General features: G+C 50.4%; 1 protein-coding gene across 1 annotated transcript in view; it reads right to left on the bottom strand.

The window, feature by feature from the left end:
• Window positions 1-19,000, bottom strand: part of LOC143767789 (uncharacterized) — a 170,133-nt gene that overhangs the window by 149,332 nt on the left and 1,801 nt on the right. Inside the window, exon 2 of the mRNA XM_077256309.1 lies at window positions 17,602-17,843. Within this exon, the coding sequence (XP_077112424.1) occupies window positions 17,602-17,843 (242 nt within the window). The remainder of the gene's footprint in view (window positions 1-17,601; window positions 17,844-19,000) is intronic.

A 19,000-nucleotide genomic window follows, 5' to 3' on the forward strand; every position in this document is an offset into this window, starting at 1 on the left:
GGAGACGACCACAGAGGGGGAACGTCTCCAGCAGCACAGAGTAATTCAGGAGAGGACCACAGAGGAGAAAAGACTCCAGCAGCACAGAGTATTTCAGGAGAGAACCACAGAGGAGGAACATCTCCAGCAGCACAGAGCATTTCAGGAGAGGAGCACAGAGGGGGAAAGTCTCCAGCAGCACAGAGCATTTCAGGAGAGGACCAAAGAGGAGGAACGTCTCCAGCAGCACAGAGTATTTCAGGATTCAGGAGAAGACCACAGAGGAGAAAAGTCTCCAGCAGCACAGAGCATTTCAGGAGAGGACCAAAGAGGAGGGACGTCTCCAGCAGCACAGAGTATTTCAGGATTCAGGAGAAGACCACAGAGGAGAAAAGTCTCCAGCAGCACAGAGCATTTCAGGAGAGGACCACAGAGGAGGATGTCTCCAGCAGCACAGAGTATTTCAGGAGAGGATTACAGAGGGGGAACGTCTCCAGCAGCACAGAGTATTTCAGGAGAGGATTACAGAGGGGGAACGTCTCCAGCAGCACAGAGTATTTCAGGAGAGGACCACAGAGGAGGAACGTCTGCAGCAGAACAGAATATTTCAGGAGAGGACGACAGAGGGGGAAAGTCTCCAGCAGCACAGAGTATTTCAGGAGAGGACGACAGAGGGGGAAAGTCTCCAGCAGCACAGAGTATTTCAGGAGACGACCACAGAGGGGGAAAGTCTCCAGTAGCACAGAGCATTTCATGAGAGGACCACAGAGGAGGAACGTCTCCAGCAGCACAGAGTATTTCAGGAGAGGACCACAGAGGGGGATTGTCTCCAGCAGCACAGAGCATTTCAGGAGAGGAGCACAGAGGAGGAACGTCTCCTGCAGCACAGAGTATTTCAGGAGAGGAACACAGAGGGGGATCGTCTCCTGCAGCACAGAGTATTTCATGAGAGGACCACAGAGGAGGATTGTCTCCAGCAGCACAGAGTATTTCAGGAGAGAACCACAGAGGGGGAAGGTCTCCAGCAGCACAGAGTATTTCAGGAGAGGACCACAGAGGGGGATTGTCTCCAGCTGCACAGAGTATTTCAGGAGAGAACCACAGAGGGGGAAGGTCTCCAGCAGCACAGAGTATTTCAGGAGAGGACCACAGAGGGGGAAGGTCTCCAGCAGCACAGAGTATTTCAGGAGAGGACCACAGAGGGGGAAAGTCTCCAGCAGCACAGAGTATTTCAGGAGAGGATTACAGAGGGGGAACGTCTCCAGCAGCACAGAGTATTTCAGGAGAGGACCACAGAGGAGGAACGTCTCCAGCAGCACAGAGTATTTCAGGAGAGGACCACAGAGGGGGAAAGTCTCCAGCAGCACAGAGCATTTCAGGAGAGGACCACAGAGGAGGAACGTCTCCAGCAGCACAGAGCATTTCAGGAGAGGACCACAGAGGGGGAACGTCTCCAGCAGCACAGAGTATTTCAGGAGAGGACCACAGAGGAGAAAAGTCTCCAGCAGCACAGAGTATTTCAGGACCACAGAGGAGAAAAGTCTCCAGCAGCACAGAGCATTTCAGGAGAGGACCACAGAGGGGGAACGTCTCCAGCAGCACAGAGTATTTCAGGAGACGACCACAGAGGGGGAACGTCTCCAGCAGCACAGAGTATTTCAGGAGAGGATTACAGAGGGGGAACGTCTCCAGCAGCACAGAGTATTTCAGGAGAGAACCACAGAGGGGGAAGGTCTCCAGCAGCACAGAGTATTTCAGGAGAGGACCACAGAGGGGGAAAGTCTCCAGCTGCACAGAGTATTTCAGGAGAGAACCACAGAGGGGGAAGGTCTCCAGCAGCACAGAGTATTTCAGGAGACGACCACAGAGGGGGAAGGTCTCCAGCAGCACAGAGTATTTCAGGAGAGGACCACAGAGGGGGAAAGTCTCCAGCAGCACAGAGTATTTCAGGAGAGGACCACAGAGGAGGAACGTCTCCAGCAGCACAGAGTATTTCAGGAGAGGACCACAGAGGGGGAAAGTCTCCAGCAGCACAGAGCATTTCAGGAGAGGACCACAGAGGAGGAAGGTCTCCAGCAGCACAGAGTATTTCAGGAGACGACCACAGAGGGGGAAGGTCTCCAGCAGCACAGAGTATTTCAGGAGAGGACCACAGAGGGGGAAAGTCTCCAGCAGCACAGAGTATTTCAGGAGAGGATTACAGAGGGGGAACGTCTCCAGCAGCACAGAGTATTTCAGGAGAGGACCACAGAGGGGGAAAGTCTCCAGCAGCACAGAGTATTTCAGGAGAGGACCACAGAGGAGGAACGTCTCCAGCAGCACAGAGTATTTCAGGAGAGGACCACAGAGGAGGAACGTCTCCAGCAGCACAGAGTATTTCAGGAGAGGACCACAGAGGGGGAAAGTCTCCAGCAGCACAGAGCATTTCAGGAGAGGAACACAGAGGGGGAACGTCTCCAGCAGCACAGAGCATTTCAGGAGAGGACCACAGAGGGGGAAAGTCTCCAGCAGCACAGAGCATTTCAGGAGAGGACCACAGAGGAGGAACGTCTCCAGCAGCACAGAGCATTTCAGGAGAGGACCACAGAGGGGGAACGTCTCCAGCAGCACAGAGTATTTCAGGAGAGGACCACAGAGGAGAAAAGTCTCCAGCAGCACAGAGTATTTCAGGACCACAGAGGAGAAAAGTCTCCAGCAGCACAGAGCATTTCAGGAGAGGACCACAGAGGGGGAACGTCTCCAGCAGCACAGAGTATTTCAGGAGACGACCACAGAGGGGGAACGTCTCCAGCAGCACAGAGTATTTCAGGAGAGGATTACAGAGGGGGAACGTCTCCAGCAGCACAGAGTATTTCAGGAGAGAACCACAGAGGGGGAAGGTCTCCAGCAGCACAGAGTATTTCAGGAGAGGACCACAGAGGGGGATTGTCTCCAGCTGCACAGAGTATTTCAGGAGAGAACCACAGAGGGGGAAGGTCTCCAGCAGCACAGAGTATTTCAGGAGACGACCACAGAGGGGGAAGGTCTCCAGCAGCACAGAGTATTTCAGGAGAGGACCACAGAGGGGGAAAGTCTCCAGCAGCACAGAGTATTTCAGGAGAGGATTACAGAGGGGGAACGTCTCCAGCAGCACAGAGTATTTCAGGAGAGGACCACAGAGGGGGAAAGTCTCCAGCAGCACAGAGTATTTCAGGAGAGGACCACAGAGGAGGAACGTCTCCAGCAGCACAGAGTATTTCAGGAGAGGACCACAGAGGGGGAAAGTCTCCAGCAGCACAGAGCATTTCAGGAGAGGACCACAGAGGAGGAACGTCTCCAGCAGCACAGAGCATTTCAGGAGAGGACCACAGAGGGGGAACGTCTCCAGCAGCACAGAGTATTTCAGGAGAGGACCACAAAGGAGAAAAGTCTCCAGCAGCACAGAGTATTTCAGGACCACAGAGGAGAAAAGTCTCCAGCAGCACAGAGCATTTCAGGAGAGGACCACAGAGGGGGAACGTCTCCAGCAGCACAGAGTATTTCAGGAGACGACCACAGAGGGGGAATGTCTCCAGCAGCACAGAGTATTTCAGGAGAGGATTACAGAGGGGGAACGTCTCCAGCAGCACAGAGTATTTCAGGAGACGACCAAAGAGGGGGAACGTCTCCAGCAGCACAGAGCATTTCAGGAGAGGACCGCAGAGGGGGAACGTCTGCAGCAGAACAGAGTATTTTAGGAGACGACCACAGAGGGGGAACGTCTGCAGCAGAACAGAGTATTTCAGGAGACAACCACAGAGGGGGAAAGTCTCCAGCAGCACAGAGTATTTCAGGAGAGGACCACAGAGGAGGAACGTCTCCAGCAGCACAGAGCATTTCAGGAGATGACCACAGAGGGGGAACGTCTCCAGCAGCACAGAGTATTTCAGGAGAGGACCACAGAGGGGGAAAGTCTCCAGCAGCATAGAGTATTTCAGGAGAGGACCACAGAGGAGGAACGTCTCCAGCAGCACAGAGTATTTCAGGAGAGGACCACAGAGGGGGAACGTCTCCAGCAGCACAGAGCATTTCAGGAGAGGACCACAGAGGAGAATCGTCTCCAGCAGCACAGAGCATTTCAGGAGAGGACCACAGAGGAGGAACGTCTCCAGCAGCACAGAGTATTTCAGGAGAGGACCACAGAGGAGGAATGTCTCCAGCAGCACAGAGTATTTCAGGAGAGGACCACAGAGGAGGAACGTCTCCAGCAGCACAGAGCATTTCAGGAGAGGACCACAGAGGAGGAATGTCTCCAGCAGCACAGAGTATTTCAGGAGAGGACCACAGAGGAGGAACGTCTCCAGCAGCACAGAGCATTTCAGGAGAGGACCACAGAGGGGGAACGTCTCCAGCAGCACAGAGTATTTCAGGAGAGGACCACAGAGGGGGAACGTCTCCAGCAGCACAGAGTATTTCAGGAGAGGACCACAGAGGAGGAACGTCTCCAGCAGCACAGAGTATTTCAGGAGAGGACCACAGAGTAGGAACGTCTCCAGCAGCACAGAGCATTTCAGGAGAGGATTACAGAGGGGGAACGTCTCCAGCAGCACAGAGTATTTCAGGAGAGGACCGCAGAGGAGGAATGTCTCCAGCAGCACAGAGTATTTCAGGAGAGGATTACAGAGGGGGAAAGTCTCTAGCAGCACAGAGCTTTTCAGGAGACGACCACAGAGGAGTAATGTCTCCAGCAGCACAGAGTATTTCAGGGGAGGACCACAGAGGAGGGACGTCTCCAGCAGCACAGAGCATTTCAGGAGAGGACCACAGAGGAGAAAAGTCTCCAGCAGCACAGAGTATTTCAGGAGAGGATCACAAAGGAGGACGTCTCCAGCAGCACAGAGTATTTCAGGAGAGGACCACAGAGGGGGAATGTCTCCTGCAGCACAGAGTATTTCAGGAGAGGACCACAGAGGGAGAACCTCTCCTGCAGCACAGAGTATTTCAGGAGAGGACCACAGAGGGAGAACGTCTCCAGCAGCACAGAGTATTTCAGGAGAGGACCACAGAGGAGGAACGTCTCCAGCAGCACAGAGCATTTCAGGAGAGGACCACAGAGGGGGAACGTCTCCAGCAGCACAGAGTATTTCAGGAGAAGACCACAGAGGGGGAACGTCTCCAGCAGCACAGAGCATTTCAGGAGAGGATTACAGAGGGGGAACGTCTCCAGCAGCACAGAGTATTTCAGGCGAGGACCACAGAGGAGTAATGTCTCCAGCAGCACAGAGTATTTCAGGGGAGGACCACAGAGGAGGGACGTCTCCAGCAGCACAGAGTATTTCAGGAGAGGACCACAGAGGAGAAAAGTCTCCAGCAGCACAGAGTATTTCAGGAGAGGATCACAAAGGAGGAGCGTCTCCAGCAGCACAGAGTATTTCAGGAGAGGAACACAGAGGGGGAATGTCTCCTGCAGCACAGAGTATTTCAGGAGAGGACCACAGAGGGGGAACGTCTCCAGCAGCACAGAATATTTGAGGAGAGGACCACAGAGGAGGAACGTCTCCTGCAGCACAGAGTATTTCAGGAGAGGAGCACAGAGGGGGAAAGTCTCCAGCAGCACAGATTATTTCAGGAGAGGACCACAGAGGGGGAACGTCTCCAGCAGCACAGAGTACTTCAGGAGAGGACCACAGAGGGGGAACGTCTCCAGCAGCACAGAGTACTTCAGGAGAGGACCACAGAGGAGGAGCGTCTCCAGCAGCACAGAGCATTTCAGAAGAGGATAACAGAGGGGGAACGTCTCCAGCAGCACAGAGTATTTCAGGAGAGGACGACAGAGGGGGAAAGTCTCCAGCAGCACAGAGCATTTCAGGAAAGGACCACAGAGGAGGAACGTCTCCAGCAGCACAGAGTATTTCAGGAGAGGAGCACAGAGGGGGAAAGTCTCCAGCAGCACAGATTATTTCAGGAGAGGACCACAGAGGGGGAACGTCTCCAGCAGCACAGAGTACTTCAGGAGAGGACCACAGAGGAGGAGCGTCTCCAGCAGCACAGAGCATTTCAGGAGAGGACCACAGAGGAGGAACGTCTCCAGCAGCACAGAGTATTTCAGGAGAGGACCACAGAGGGGGAACGTCTCCAGCAGCACAGATTATTTCAGGAGAGGACGACAGAGGAGGAAGGTCTCCAGCAGCACAGAGCATTTCAGGAGAGGACCACAGAGGAGGACCGTCTCCAGCAGCACAGAGTATTTCAGGAGAGGAGCACAGAGGGGGAAACTCTCCAGCAGCACAGATTATTTCAGGATAGGACCACAGAGGGGGAACGTCTCCAGCAGCACAGAGTATTTCAGGAGAGGAGCACAGAGGGGGAAACTCTCCAGCAGCACAGAGTACTTCAGGAGAGGACCACAGAGGAGGAGCGTCTCCAGCAGCACAGAACATTTCAGAAGAGGATAACAGAGGGGGAACGTCTCCAGCAGCACAGAGTATTTCAGGAGAGGACGACAGAGGGGGAAAGTCTCCAGCAGCACAGAGCATTTCAGGAGAGGACCGCAGAGGAGGACGTATCCAGCAGCACAGAGCATTTCAGGAGAGGACCACAGAGGGGGAACGTCTCCAGCAGCACAGAGTATTTCAGGAGAGGACCACAGAGGGGGAACGTCTCCAGCAGCACAGAGTATTTCAGGAGAGGACCACAGAGGGGGAGAGTCTCCAGTAGCACAGATTATTTCAGGAGAGGACCACAGAGGGGGAACGTCTCCAGCAGCACAGAGTATTTCAGGAGAGGACCATAGAGGAGGAACGTCTCCAGCAGCACAGATTATTTCAGGAGACGACCACAGAGGAGGAACGTCTCCAGCAGCACAGAGCATTTCAGGACAGGACCACAGTGGGGAACGTCTCCAGCAGCACAGAGCATTTCAGGAGAGGACCACAGAGGGGGAACGTCTCCAGCAGCACAGAGTATTTCAGGAGAGGACCACAGAGGAGGAGCATCTCCAGCAGAACAGAGTAATTCAGGAGAGGACCATAGAGGAGGAACGTCTCCAGCAGCACAGAGTATTTCAGGAGACGACCACAGAGGAGGAACGTCTCCTGCAGAACAGAGTATTTCAGGAGAGGACCACAGAGGAGGAGCATGTCCAGCAGCACAGAGTATTTCAGGAGAGGACCACAGAGGAGGAACGTCTCCAGCAGTACAGAGTATTTCAGGAGAGGACCGCAGAGGAGGAACATCTCCAGCAGCACAGAGCATTTCAGGAGAGGACCACAGAGGGGGAACGTCTCCAGCAGCACAGAGTATTTCAGGAGAGGACCGCAGAGGAGGAACATCTCCAGCAGCACAGAGCATTTCAGGAGAGGACCACAGAAGGGGAACGTCTCCAGCAGCACAGAGCATTTCAGGAGAGGACCAAAGAGGGGGAACGTCTCCAGCAGCACAGAGTATTTCAGGAGAGGACCGCAGAGGAGGAACATCTCCAGCAGCACAGAGTATTTCAGGAGAGGACCACAGAGGGGGAACGTCTCCAGCAGCACAGAGCATTTCAGAAGAGGACCACAGAGGAGGAACGTCTCCAGCAGCACAGAGCATTTCAGGAGAGGATTACAGAGGGGGAACGTCTCCAGCAGCACAGAGTATTTCAGGAGAGGACGACAGAGGGGGAACGTCTCCAGCAGCACAGAGTATTTCAGGAGAGGACGACAGAGGAGGAACGTCTCCAGCAGCACAGAGTATTTCAGGAGAGGACCACAGAGGAGGAACGTCTCCAGCAGCACAGAGCATTTCAGGAGAGGACCACAGAGGAGGAACGTCTCCAGCAGCACAGAGCATTTCAGGAGAGGACCACAGAGGAGGAACGTCTCCAGCAGCACAGAGTATTTCAGGAGAGGAGCACAGAGGGGGAAAGTCTCCAGCAGCACAGAGTATTTCAGGAGAGGACCACAGAGGGGGAACGTCTCCAGCAGCAAAGAGTATTTCAGGAGAGGACCACAGAGGGGGAACGTCTCCAGCAGCACAGAGTATTTCAGGAGAGGACCACAGAGGGGGAACGTCTCCAGCAGCACAGAGTAATTCAGGAGAGGACCACAGAGAAGGAGCGTCTCCAGCAGCACAGAGCATTTCAGGAGAGGACCACAGAGGGGGAGCATCTCCAGCAGCACAGAGCAATTCAGGAGAGGACCACAGAGGAGGAACGTCTCCAGCAGCACAGAGTATTTCAGAAGAGGACCACAGAGGAGGAACGTCTCAAGCAGCACAGAGTATTTCAGGAGAGGACCACAGAGGAGGAGCATCTCCAGCAGCACAGAGTAATTCAGGAGAGGACCACAGAGGGGGAACGTCTCCAGCAGCACAGAGCATTTCAGGAGAGGACCACAGAGGAGGACGTCTCCAGCAGCACAGAGCATTTCAGGAGAGGACCACAGAGGAGGAACGTCTCCAGCAGCACAGAGTATTTCAGGAGAGGACCACAGAGGGGGAAAGTCTCCAGCAGCACAGAGCATTTCAGGAGAGGAACACAGAGGGGGAACGTCTCCAGCAGCACAGAGCATTTCAGGAGATGACCACAGAGGGGGAACGTCTCCAGCAGCACAGAATATTTCAGGAGAGGACCACAGAGGAGGACGTCTCCAGCAGCACAGAACATTTCAGGAGAGGAACACAGAGGGGGAAGGTCTCCAGCAGCACAGAGTATTTCAGGAGATGACCACAGAGGGGGAACGTCTCCAGCAGCACAGAGTATTTCACGACCTGATTTAACATGGGGGGCAGCGCATCTACAATATTGAGGCAGATTAGTCACCGCTCCCAGTTTCCGCAGCGCTCGGCCAGTCTCCGTATTTTTAGATTTCTGTCTGCAGCTGCTCATTTATTCTTACAGGGTTCACGCACGGGGACATCTCAGCCTTTGAATATGCCGCCTGCCCTACTGCAGATTTTTTTTTTTCGGGGATGTGCGTTCCCCCTCGACAGCGCCCGATGTATCGTAAGAAGTGATTGTGGATTCCCTTTGTCCACCTGCGATCCTGCCTGCAGCACATTCCCCCAGTACGTCCCATCCACAGCTGGAGCCACATGCAGGCGGCTCCATTGTTCGGTGGCGGGCGGGCGGTGGGGGGCAGCGAGCGGGTTAACCGGGTGTAGAGCAGGATATGAATCCCTGCAGCTTTTCCTGAGCCATGCCCCCATAACCCCAAATCCCACCACCGCAGAGCTTTAGAGGTGTCTTAAAAGCGATTTTTTTAACCAGTCTGGCAGATTTAAATAGCATTATATTATCAGCGCCGGCTTTTTGTGGTTAAAATAGATCAGCGCTGTTAAGCTGCGAGGCAGCCGACTCAATATGGCGCCGATGCACAAGCGAGTTTTTTTATTTGGGTGTGTCCGTAGAAGACAATAAGCGCCAAATATTAGGACGAAAAATTATAAAAATGCGCAATGGAAAAGGAGTTTGCTACAAAGAAAACGGAGGCCCGGCGAAATAATGGGAGCGCGCGGACAGAAACGGTTTATTTATAGGCGAATGTCGGTGGGTAATGCAGCGCCTAATGATTGTAGGGGGGGCTTCATAATAAATCTTTGGGATATGTTCAGGTATAGTGGAAAATGTATTCCCTATATATGGACAACCAAAAATCCACCCAAAATCTATGGATAGAGGCCGGGCATGCTACCAAGTAAGAGCAGGTGCCTGCCCGGCCATATCTTACTTGGCACAAGGTGGTTCCTAATCAATGGGAAAGGGGACATCTTGCTGATTGCTGGGGGTCCAAGTGCCGGCATAAGGGCTCGGCAGCCTCAACCTGTGCTCCATTCAATGCCCGAGAAAGCCAATGGCGGTCCCCAGGGGCGTAGCTATAATAGGTGCCCTGCACCCCACCGGGCTCCAAAGGTCCTATTGGCCCATATGAAAAGACCATTACTAGAGTTCGAGAATATCATAGACAATGAATGGAGAGGAGACGAAGCATGCCATAGACAATGAATGGAGCAGAGATCGGGCGTGCCATAGACAATGAATGGAGCAGAGATCGGGCATGCCATAGACAATGAATAGAGAGGCAATTGAGCATGCCATAGACAATGAATGAAGCGGAGGTCAAGCATGCCATAGACAATGAATGGAGCAAAGATCAAGCATGCCACAGACAATCAATAAAGAGGAGATCGAGCATGCCATAGACAATGAATGGAGCAGAGATCGAGCATGCCATAGACCAGTGTTCCCCAACTCCGGTCCTCAAGAGCCACTAACAGGTCATGTTTTCTGGATTTCCTTAGTATTGCACAGGTGATTGAATGTTTGCCTGTCCAGGTGATGCAATTATCACCTGTGCAATACTAAGGAAATCCTGAAAACAAGACCTGTTGGTGGCTCTTCAGGACTGAAGTTGGGGAACACTGCCATAGATAATGAATGGAGAGGCGATCGAGCATGCCATAGAAAATCAATAAAGCGGAAATCAAGCATGCCATAGACAGTGATTGGATCAGAAATCGAGCATACCACAGACAATGAATGGAGCAGAGATCGAGCATGCCACAGACAATGAATGGAGAGGAGATCAAGTATGCCACAGACAATAAATGGAGCGGAGATCGAGCATGCCATAAACAATGAATGGAGAGGAGATCGAGCATACCACAGACAATGAATGGAGCAAAGATCGAGCATGCCACAATGAATAAAGAGGAGATCAAGCATGCCATAGAAAATCAATAAAGCAGAGATCAAGCATGCCATAGACAGTGAATGGATCGGAAATCGAGCATACCACAGACAATGAATGGAGCAGAGATCGAGCATGCCACAGACAATGAATGGAGAGGAGATCAAGTATGCCACAGACAATGAATGGAGCAGAGATCGAGCATGCCACAAACAATGAATGGAGCGGAGATCGAGCATACCACAGACAATGAATGGAGCAAAGATCGAGCATGCCACAGACAATGAAAGGAGAGGAGATCAAGCATGCCACAGACAATGAATGGAGCGGAGATCGAGGATACCACAGACAATGAATGGAGAGGAGATCAAGCATGCCATAGACAGTGAACGGATCGGAAATCGAGCATATTACAGACAATGAATGGATCAGAGATCGAGCATGCCATAGACAATGAATGGAGAGGAGATCGAGCATACCACAGACAATGAATGGAGCAAAGATCGAGCATGCCACAGACAATGAAAGGAGAGGAGATCAAGCATGCCACAGACAATGAATGGAGCGGAGATCGAGCATACCACAGACAATGAATGGAGAGGAGATCAAGAATGCCATAGACAGTGAACGGATCGGAAATCGAGCATACCACAGACAATGAATGGATCAGAGATCGAGCACGCCACACACAAGGAAAGGAGAGGAGATCAAACATGCCACAGACAATGAATGGAGCGGAGATCTAGAATACCACAGACAATGAATGGAGCAGAGATCGAGCATGCCACAGACAATGAATGGATCGGAGATCGAGAATACCACAGACAATGAATGGAGTGGAGATCGACATACCACAGACAATGAATGGAGTGGAGATCGACATACCACAGACAGTGAATGGAGCGGAGATCAAGTGTACCGTAGACAATGAATGGAGCAGAAATCAAGCATGCCATAAACCATAATTGGAGCAGAGATCAAAAGTATGTCATAGAAAATGAATACAGAGTAGGTCGAGCATGCCATAGACAATAAATGGAGATGAGATCGAGCACGACATAGACAATGAATGGAGAGGAGATCGAGCATGCCATATAAAATGAATGGTAAAAAAGAAGGAAAGACGCGCACTCTAGCTTAGGAGGTGCTGACTGAGCATGAAAATATTCCACTGACCGTAATCCAGAGAATTGAGCATGACATAGACAATGAATGGAGATGAGATCAAGCATACCACAGACAATGAATGGAGCAGAGATTGAGCATGCCATAGACAATGAATGGAGATGAGATGGAGCATGACATAGACAATGGATGGAGCGAAGATCGAACATGCCATAGACAATGAATGGAGCGGAAATCGAGCATGCCATAGACAATGAATGGAGAGGAGATCAAGCATACCACAGACAATGAATGGAGCGGAGATCAGCATACCACAGACAATGAATGGAGCGGAGATTGAGCATGCCACAAACAATGAATGGAGCGGAGATCGGCATACCACAGACAATGAATGGAGCAGAGATCGAGCATGCCATAGACAAGAAAATGGAGCGGAGATCAGCATACCACAGACAATGAATGGAGCAGAGATCGAGCATGCCATAGACAATGAATGGAGCGGAGATCGAGCATGCCATAGACAAGAAAATGGAGCGGAGATCAGCATACCACAGACAATGAATGGAGCGGAGATCAGCATACCACAGACAATGAATGGAGCGGAGATCGGCATACCACAGACAATGAATGGAGCGGAGATCGGCATACCACAGACAATGAATGGAGCGGAGATCAGCATACCACAGACAATGAATGGAGCGGAGATCGAGCATGCCATAGACAATGAATGGAGCAGAGATCGAGCATGCCATAGACAATGAATGGAGCGGAGATCGGCATACCACAGACAATGAATGGAGCAGAGATCGAGCATGCGCTCATCCCCTCCAGACAAGATGGGGCTTGTTCTGTGGAGTGCTGGGGGTCCCACCGGCTGGATCCACCAAATTATAAGAGGATAGGGAATAACGTGCTTTTTTTTTTTTTAAATATCCCAAAAGCTAAAAAAAAAAACATACAGACCTAATGCTTTTCACAACTGAGGGTTTGTTACAACTGTATCCAGTCCAGACAATCATCTGGGAACTAAACAGGCCAGCACAAATCTCTGTCCAGTCCTGAAAGTTTGTTACAATGTATCAGTGCAGGGACAATGTATCGGTCAGGATTGGATAGAATTGTCACAAAATAACCTCATCCGCTAGAAGCAGGACAAGATTTCAACCCAGAGCGTCTCACCGTTGGCAAATGGAGATCTCGAAAATGTTAAAGAAAACGTGAAAGAATTGCAACACAAAGGCAATCAAACACTTAGCAGAACTGATGACGGGGTCAACTGGTCCAATAATTAATAATTAGATTCTCCGGTCTACCGTATATACAGCATATGTAAAGAGACCAAATGGCCAGAAGAAGAACCAATCAAAGCTGAGGAAAAATACATTGAAAATCACCGCTAAAAAGAAGAAAAAAAAATAATCCTTTCTGACATTCTATAAAAGGTCGAAGAGAACACAAAAATGTAGGAGGGCCGCATCACTCCCACAAAGTCCCCTGACAAATGAACCAATTGTAGCCTATTAATTTATAGCCCCTATTATGTAGACGTGCAGTAATTGTGGGGCTGGGGTCATTATGTGGGCTCTAATGGCGCTGACTCTCATACTGAAGGCAAGCCAAATTCTGATTATTTTTATACCTTTTATCCGTTATTTTCATTATTATTTTTTTCATTATTTTTTTTTCCATATTTTATCTCAACTTTTGTATTTTCTTTATTATGTAATCTATTTTTTTTTCTTTTTATCATTTATATTTATTCTAAAAAAAATTCCCATTTTTTTCTACTTTACATTTATTTTTCTTTTCGCACATAACAATTTTTTATTTAATATATTTTACCTTTTTTTTCTCTCTTTTAGTTTACGTTTATTGTTTTACTTTTTGATTTCTTCTACATTTTTTTCCTATTATTTTTATTCTTTTTTTCTACTTTATATTCACTTTTCTCTTTTCACCTATTGATTTTTTAGCCTCTTTTTTTTTTTACATTTTTTTCCTCTCCCTTATTTCCTTTCAGTTTAGGTTTATTCTTTTGTATTTATTTGACATTTTTCTGTTTGTTTATTGATTTTTTATGTTCTGTTTCTGTTTAGATTTCTTATCGTAAACAACATGTTTAACCCTTTTCTATTCTTTTTTTTACTGTTATGTTTCTGTTTAGATTTCATACATTTTTTAACCCTTTTCTATTCTTTTTTTATTTTGTTTCTGTTTAGATTTCTTATTATAAATAACATTTTTAACCCTTTTTTATTCTTTTTTTTACTGTTATGTTTCACTTTAGATTTCACACTATTATTACAATTTTGATCTCTTTTCTATTCTTTTGTTTCTGTTTATATTTCTTATTTTTAAGTAACATATTTTAACGGTTTCTATTATTTTTTTTACTTTATGTTTCTGTTTAGATTTCATGTCGCAATTAAAATATTTAACCCTTTACTACTTTTTTTATGTTATGTTTCTGTTTACATTTTTTTTAATCATAAATAACATTTTTTAACTCTTTTTTAAATTCTTTTTATTGTTATGCGTCTGTTTAGACTTCACATCATAAATAACATTTTTAACTCTTTTTTTTTTTATTATATCATTTCGAACGCTGAACCCTCTCGGCTAGATGCAGACATTACGTATTTGACAGTGGATTGCACCAATTTTTTGTTTTTTTATTTTGGGTTCCCTCCTCCCCGAAAAATCTAATCGGATCCGATTCTTTTGTCTCCTAATAAACGGCTGGAGGAGCTGCCCGGCAGACGTTCATTCCCCATCGGCACCGCCACCACCAACGCCACTGTATCATCGAAATTGCAAATTTGATACATTATGAACATTCCATACCATAAAAAAAATAAATCAACCCAAAAAAATTTTCAATCTATACGACAATGACCCTAATTCTTCATCTATTCAGATCCTGCACCCCTTGTCCAGTCGGGAGTCGTTGCATCGGTGGGATTATTGAACCCTACTGGTCTCTGTATGCCGCCATATAGGCGCACGAAGCGTTTCGATGGGACGCCGAGTGCGGCCGTCATTTAAAGGGAGTTGCCTTTCAGCTTTATAGGAATGAAAGGCATGTTCAGCACCTGATCTCTGGATGCTGTCAGCGGGGAGCGCGGAGAGATTGGGGGGGATTCTCAGTGGGTGGAGAGGCGTTTGGGGGCCTATAATAGGGGGCGAGGAGGCGTATTTGGGGGCCTGGATGAAAATAGGAAAGAGGGAGGAGTATTTAGGGGCCTGCAAGGGAATAGGGAGAAGACAGCCGGGAGATTCAGGACCAGTATAAATGAGGAACGGCGGAAGAAGCGCAATATGGCGGCACGTAATGATGCACAATGCATGGGAATAAAACGTATCATCCATGCTGATGTAGCAGAGCTGATTTTGTTACTGATTATTTTTTTTTTCGCAGTTCCTATACAAAAGTCATCTGCCTGGAATTCTTTATAATTTTTTTTCTAGAGCGTTTTCCGCATCACGTCAGGTGTTTTTTTTGGGGGGGAGACCAAGAGCCAACAAGTCACAGGCGATCTTTATAAATGGCTTGTTGAAAAGCGCTGCATGACTTCCCTTTGGCCACCGCAAAAAAAAAAGGCCAAAATGCGCCAAGAATCACGTGATCGTCTGTGTGATCTCTCCTGTGACTGGCAGGCGCTGCATTCATTCATCAGCAGGGAAGGAGTTAATGATGCAGCTCAGTGCACTGGAGGGATGGGGTGACTAGTGCAGGGGCCAGGGCTTTTTTTTTGGAGGGGGGGGTCTCAAAGCTGCAGGTGTAAAAATATATATATTTATTTTTATATATATATATATATATATATATTTTGCATTCTTGTACAATATTTTACATGTAACATTGCAGCAAGTGAAGGGTTATTTTTGCAAATCTGTTGAGATTTTTTTCAGATGCATCAATTTAAGACCCTTCCCAGCTTAGGAAGTTTTGGTCTGAGGCCCGGGAAGGGGTTAATGATGCAGCTTATGTCATACTGTAGTGTAGGGGCCTGGTGAAACTTTGCAGGATAATGACATCTTGGAAGGATTAACCTCAGAAGGAAAGGAGTTGGCTATTTGCTACTGTGTGCAATTAGAAAGCTTAGACCCATTCAGGAAGAAAGGGGCTAATTCTTTAAGGTGATTTTGATTTTGTTTGTTTTTTTGCACTGGAATGCAAGGGTTAAAGCATCAGTAACCCCTATATCTGTCTCTCCAGCAGTGCAGGGGTTACAGCTGCTGGTCCTTATATCTGTCTCTCCAGCAGTGCAGGGGTTACAGCTGCAGATCCCTATATCTGTCTCTCCAGCAATGCAGGGGTTACAGCTGCAGGTCTCTGTTTCTGGCTGTGCAGGGGTTACAGCTGTAGGTCCCTGTTTCTGGCTGTGCAGGGGTTATAGCTGCAGGTCCCTGTTTCTGGCTGTGCAGGGGTTACAGCTGCAGGTCTCTGTTTCTGGCTGTGCAGGGGTTACAGCTGCAGGTCCCTGTTTCTGGCAATGCAGGGGTTACAGCTGCAGGTCCCTGTTTCTGGCTGTGCAGGGGTTATAGCTGCAGGTCCCTGTTTCTGGCTGGGCAGGGGTTACAGCTGCAGGTCCCTGTTTCTGGCTGTGCAGGGGTTACAGCTGCAGGTCCCTGTTTCTGGCAGTGCAGGGGTTACAGCTGCAGGTCCCTGTTTCTGGCAATGCAGGGGTTACAGCTGCAGGTCCCTGTTTCTGGCTGTGCAGGGGTTATAGCTGCAGGTCCCTGTTTCTGGCTGGGCAGGGGTTACAGCTGCAGGTCCCTCTTTCTGGCAGTGCAGGGGTTACAGCTGCATGTCCCTGTTTCTGGCAGTGCAGGGGTTACAGCTGCAGGTCCCTGTTTCTGGCAGTGCAGGGTTTACAGCTGCAGGTCCCTGTTTCTGGCAGTGCAGGGGTTACAGCTGCAGGTCCCTGTTTCTGGCAGTGCAGGGGTTACAGCTGCAGGTCCCTGTTTCTGTCTGTGCAGGAGTTACAGCTGCAGGTCCCTGTTTCTGGCTGGGCAGGGGTTACAGCTGCAGGTCCCTGTTTCTGGCTGTGCAGGGGTTACAGCTGCAGGTCTCTGTTTCTGGCAGTGCAGGGGTTACAGCTGCAGGTCCCTGTTTCTGGCAGTGCAGAGGTTACAGCCGCAGGTCCCTGCATCTGGCAGTGCAGGGGTTACAGCTGCAGGTCCCTGTATCTGGCAGTGCAGGGGTTACAGCTGCAGGTTCCTGTTTCTGGCTGTGCAGGGGTTACAGCTGCAGGTCCCTGTTTCTGGCAGTGCAGGGGTTACAGCTGCAGGTCCCTGTTTCTGGCAGTGCAGGGCTTACAGCTGCAGGTCCCTGTTTCTGGCAGTGCAGGGGTTACAGCTGCAGGTCCCTGTTTCTGGCAGTGCAGGGGTTACAGCTGCAGGTCCCTGTTTCTGGCTGTGCAGGGGCTACAGCTGCAGGTCCCTGTTTCTGGCAGTGCAGGGGTTACAGCTGCAGGTCCCTGTTTCTGGCTGGGCAGGGGTTACAGCTGCAGGTCCCTGTTTCTGGCTGTGCAGGGGTTACAGCTGCAGGTCCCTGTTTCTGGCTGTGCAGGGGTTACAGCCGCAGGTCCCTGTTTCTGGCTGTGCAGGGGTTACAGCTGCAGGTCCCTGTTTCTGGCTGTGCAGGGGTTACAGCTGCAGGTCCCTGTTTCTGGCTGTGCAGGGGTTACAGCCGCAGGTCCCTGTTTCTGGCTGTGCAGGGGTTACAGCTGCAGGTCCCTGTTTCTGGCTGTGCAGGGGTTACAGCTGCAGGTCCCTGTTTCTGGCAGTGCAGGGGAAGGTCCCCTTGGGTGATGTGTCCCCTCCTCAGGCCTCTCTGGATGATATAGAGAAGGAATGTCATTCTTACCTCCTTGAGATGCAGAGTCCTGTAGATGCTGCTGGGTCTCCTCCTCAGGGTCTTCCTGCTCTCTTTCTCTGTCCTCTGCTCTCTGCCTCTGTCCTGTGCTCTCTGCCTCTGTCCTGTGTTCTCTGCCTCTGTCCTGCTCTCTGCCTCTGTCCTGTGCTCTCTGCCTCTGTCCTGTGCTCTCTGCCTCTGTCCTGTGCTCTCTGCCTCTGTCCTGCTCTCTGCCTCTGTCCTCTGCCTCTGTCCTGTGCTCTCTGCCTCTGTCCTGTGCTCTCTGCCTCTGTCCTGCTCTCTGCCTCTGTCCTGTGCTCTCTGCCTCTGTCCTGTGTTCTCTGCCTCTGTCCTGCTCTCTGTCTCTGCCCTGTGCTGTCTGCCTCTGTCCTGTGCTCTCTGCCTCTGTCCTGCTCTCTGCCTCTGTCCTCTGCTCTCTGCCTCTGTCCTGCTCTCTGCCTCTGTCCTGTGTTCTCTGCCTCTGTCCTGTGCTCTCTGCCTCTGTCCTGCTCTCTGCCTCTGTCCTCTGCTCTCTGCCTCTGTCCTGCTCTCTGCCTCTGTCCTGTGCTCTCTGCCTCTGTCCTGTGCTCTCTGCCTCTGCCCTGTGCTCTCTGCCTCTGTCCTGTGCTCTCTGCCTCTGTCCTGCTCTCTGCCTCTGTCCTGTGTTCTCTGCCTTTGTCCTGTGCTCTCTGCCTCTGTCCTGTGCTCTCTGCCTCTGTCCTGTGTTCTCTGCCTCTGTCCTGTGCTCTCTGCCTCTGTCCTGTGCTCTCTGCCTCTTTCCTGTTTTCTCTGCCTCTGTCCTGTGCTCTCTGCCTCTGTCCTGTGCTCTCTGCCTCTGTCCTGTGTTCTCTGCCTCTGTCCTGTGCTCTCTGCCTCTGTCCTGTGCTCTCTGCCTCTTTCCTGTTTTCTCTGCCTCTGTCCTGTGCTCTCTGCCTCTGTCCTGTGCTCTCTGCCTCTGTCCTGTGTTCTCTGCCTCTGTCCTGTGTTCTCTGCCTCTGCCCTGTGCTCTCTGCCTGTCTTGTGCTCTCTGCCTCTGTCCTGTGCTCTCTGCCTCTGTCCTGTGCTCTCTGCCTCTGTCCTGTGCTCTTTGCCTCTGTCCTGTGTTCTCTGCCTCTGTCCTGTGTTCTCTGCCTCTGCCCTGTGCTCTCTGCCTGTCCTGTGTTCTCTGCCTCTGCCCTGTGCTCTCTGCCTGTCTTGTGCTCTCTGCCTCTGCCCTGTGCTCTCTGCCTCTGTCCTGTGCTCTCTGCCTCTGTCCTGTGCTCTCTGCCTCTGTCCTGTGTTCTCTGCCTCTGTCCTGCGCTCTCTGCCTCTGTCCTGTGTTCTCTGCCTCTGCCTTGTGCTCTCTGCCTCTGCCCTGTGCTCTGCCTGTCTTGTGCTCTCTGCCTCTGTCCTGTGCTCTCTGCCTCTGCCC

Source organism: Ranitomeya variabilis, chromosome 4 (assembly GCF_051348905.1).
Source record: "Ranitomeya variabilis isolate aRanVar5 chromosome 4, aRanVar5.hap1, whole genome shotgun sequence".
In the NCBI taxonomy this organism is placed as follows: Eukaryota; Metazoa; Chordata; class Amphibia; order Anura; family Dendrobatidae; genus Ranitomeya; species Ranitomeya variabilis.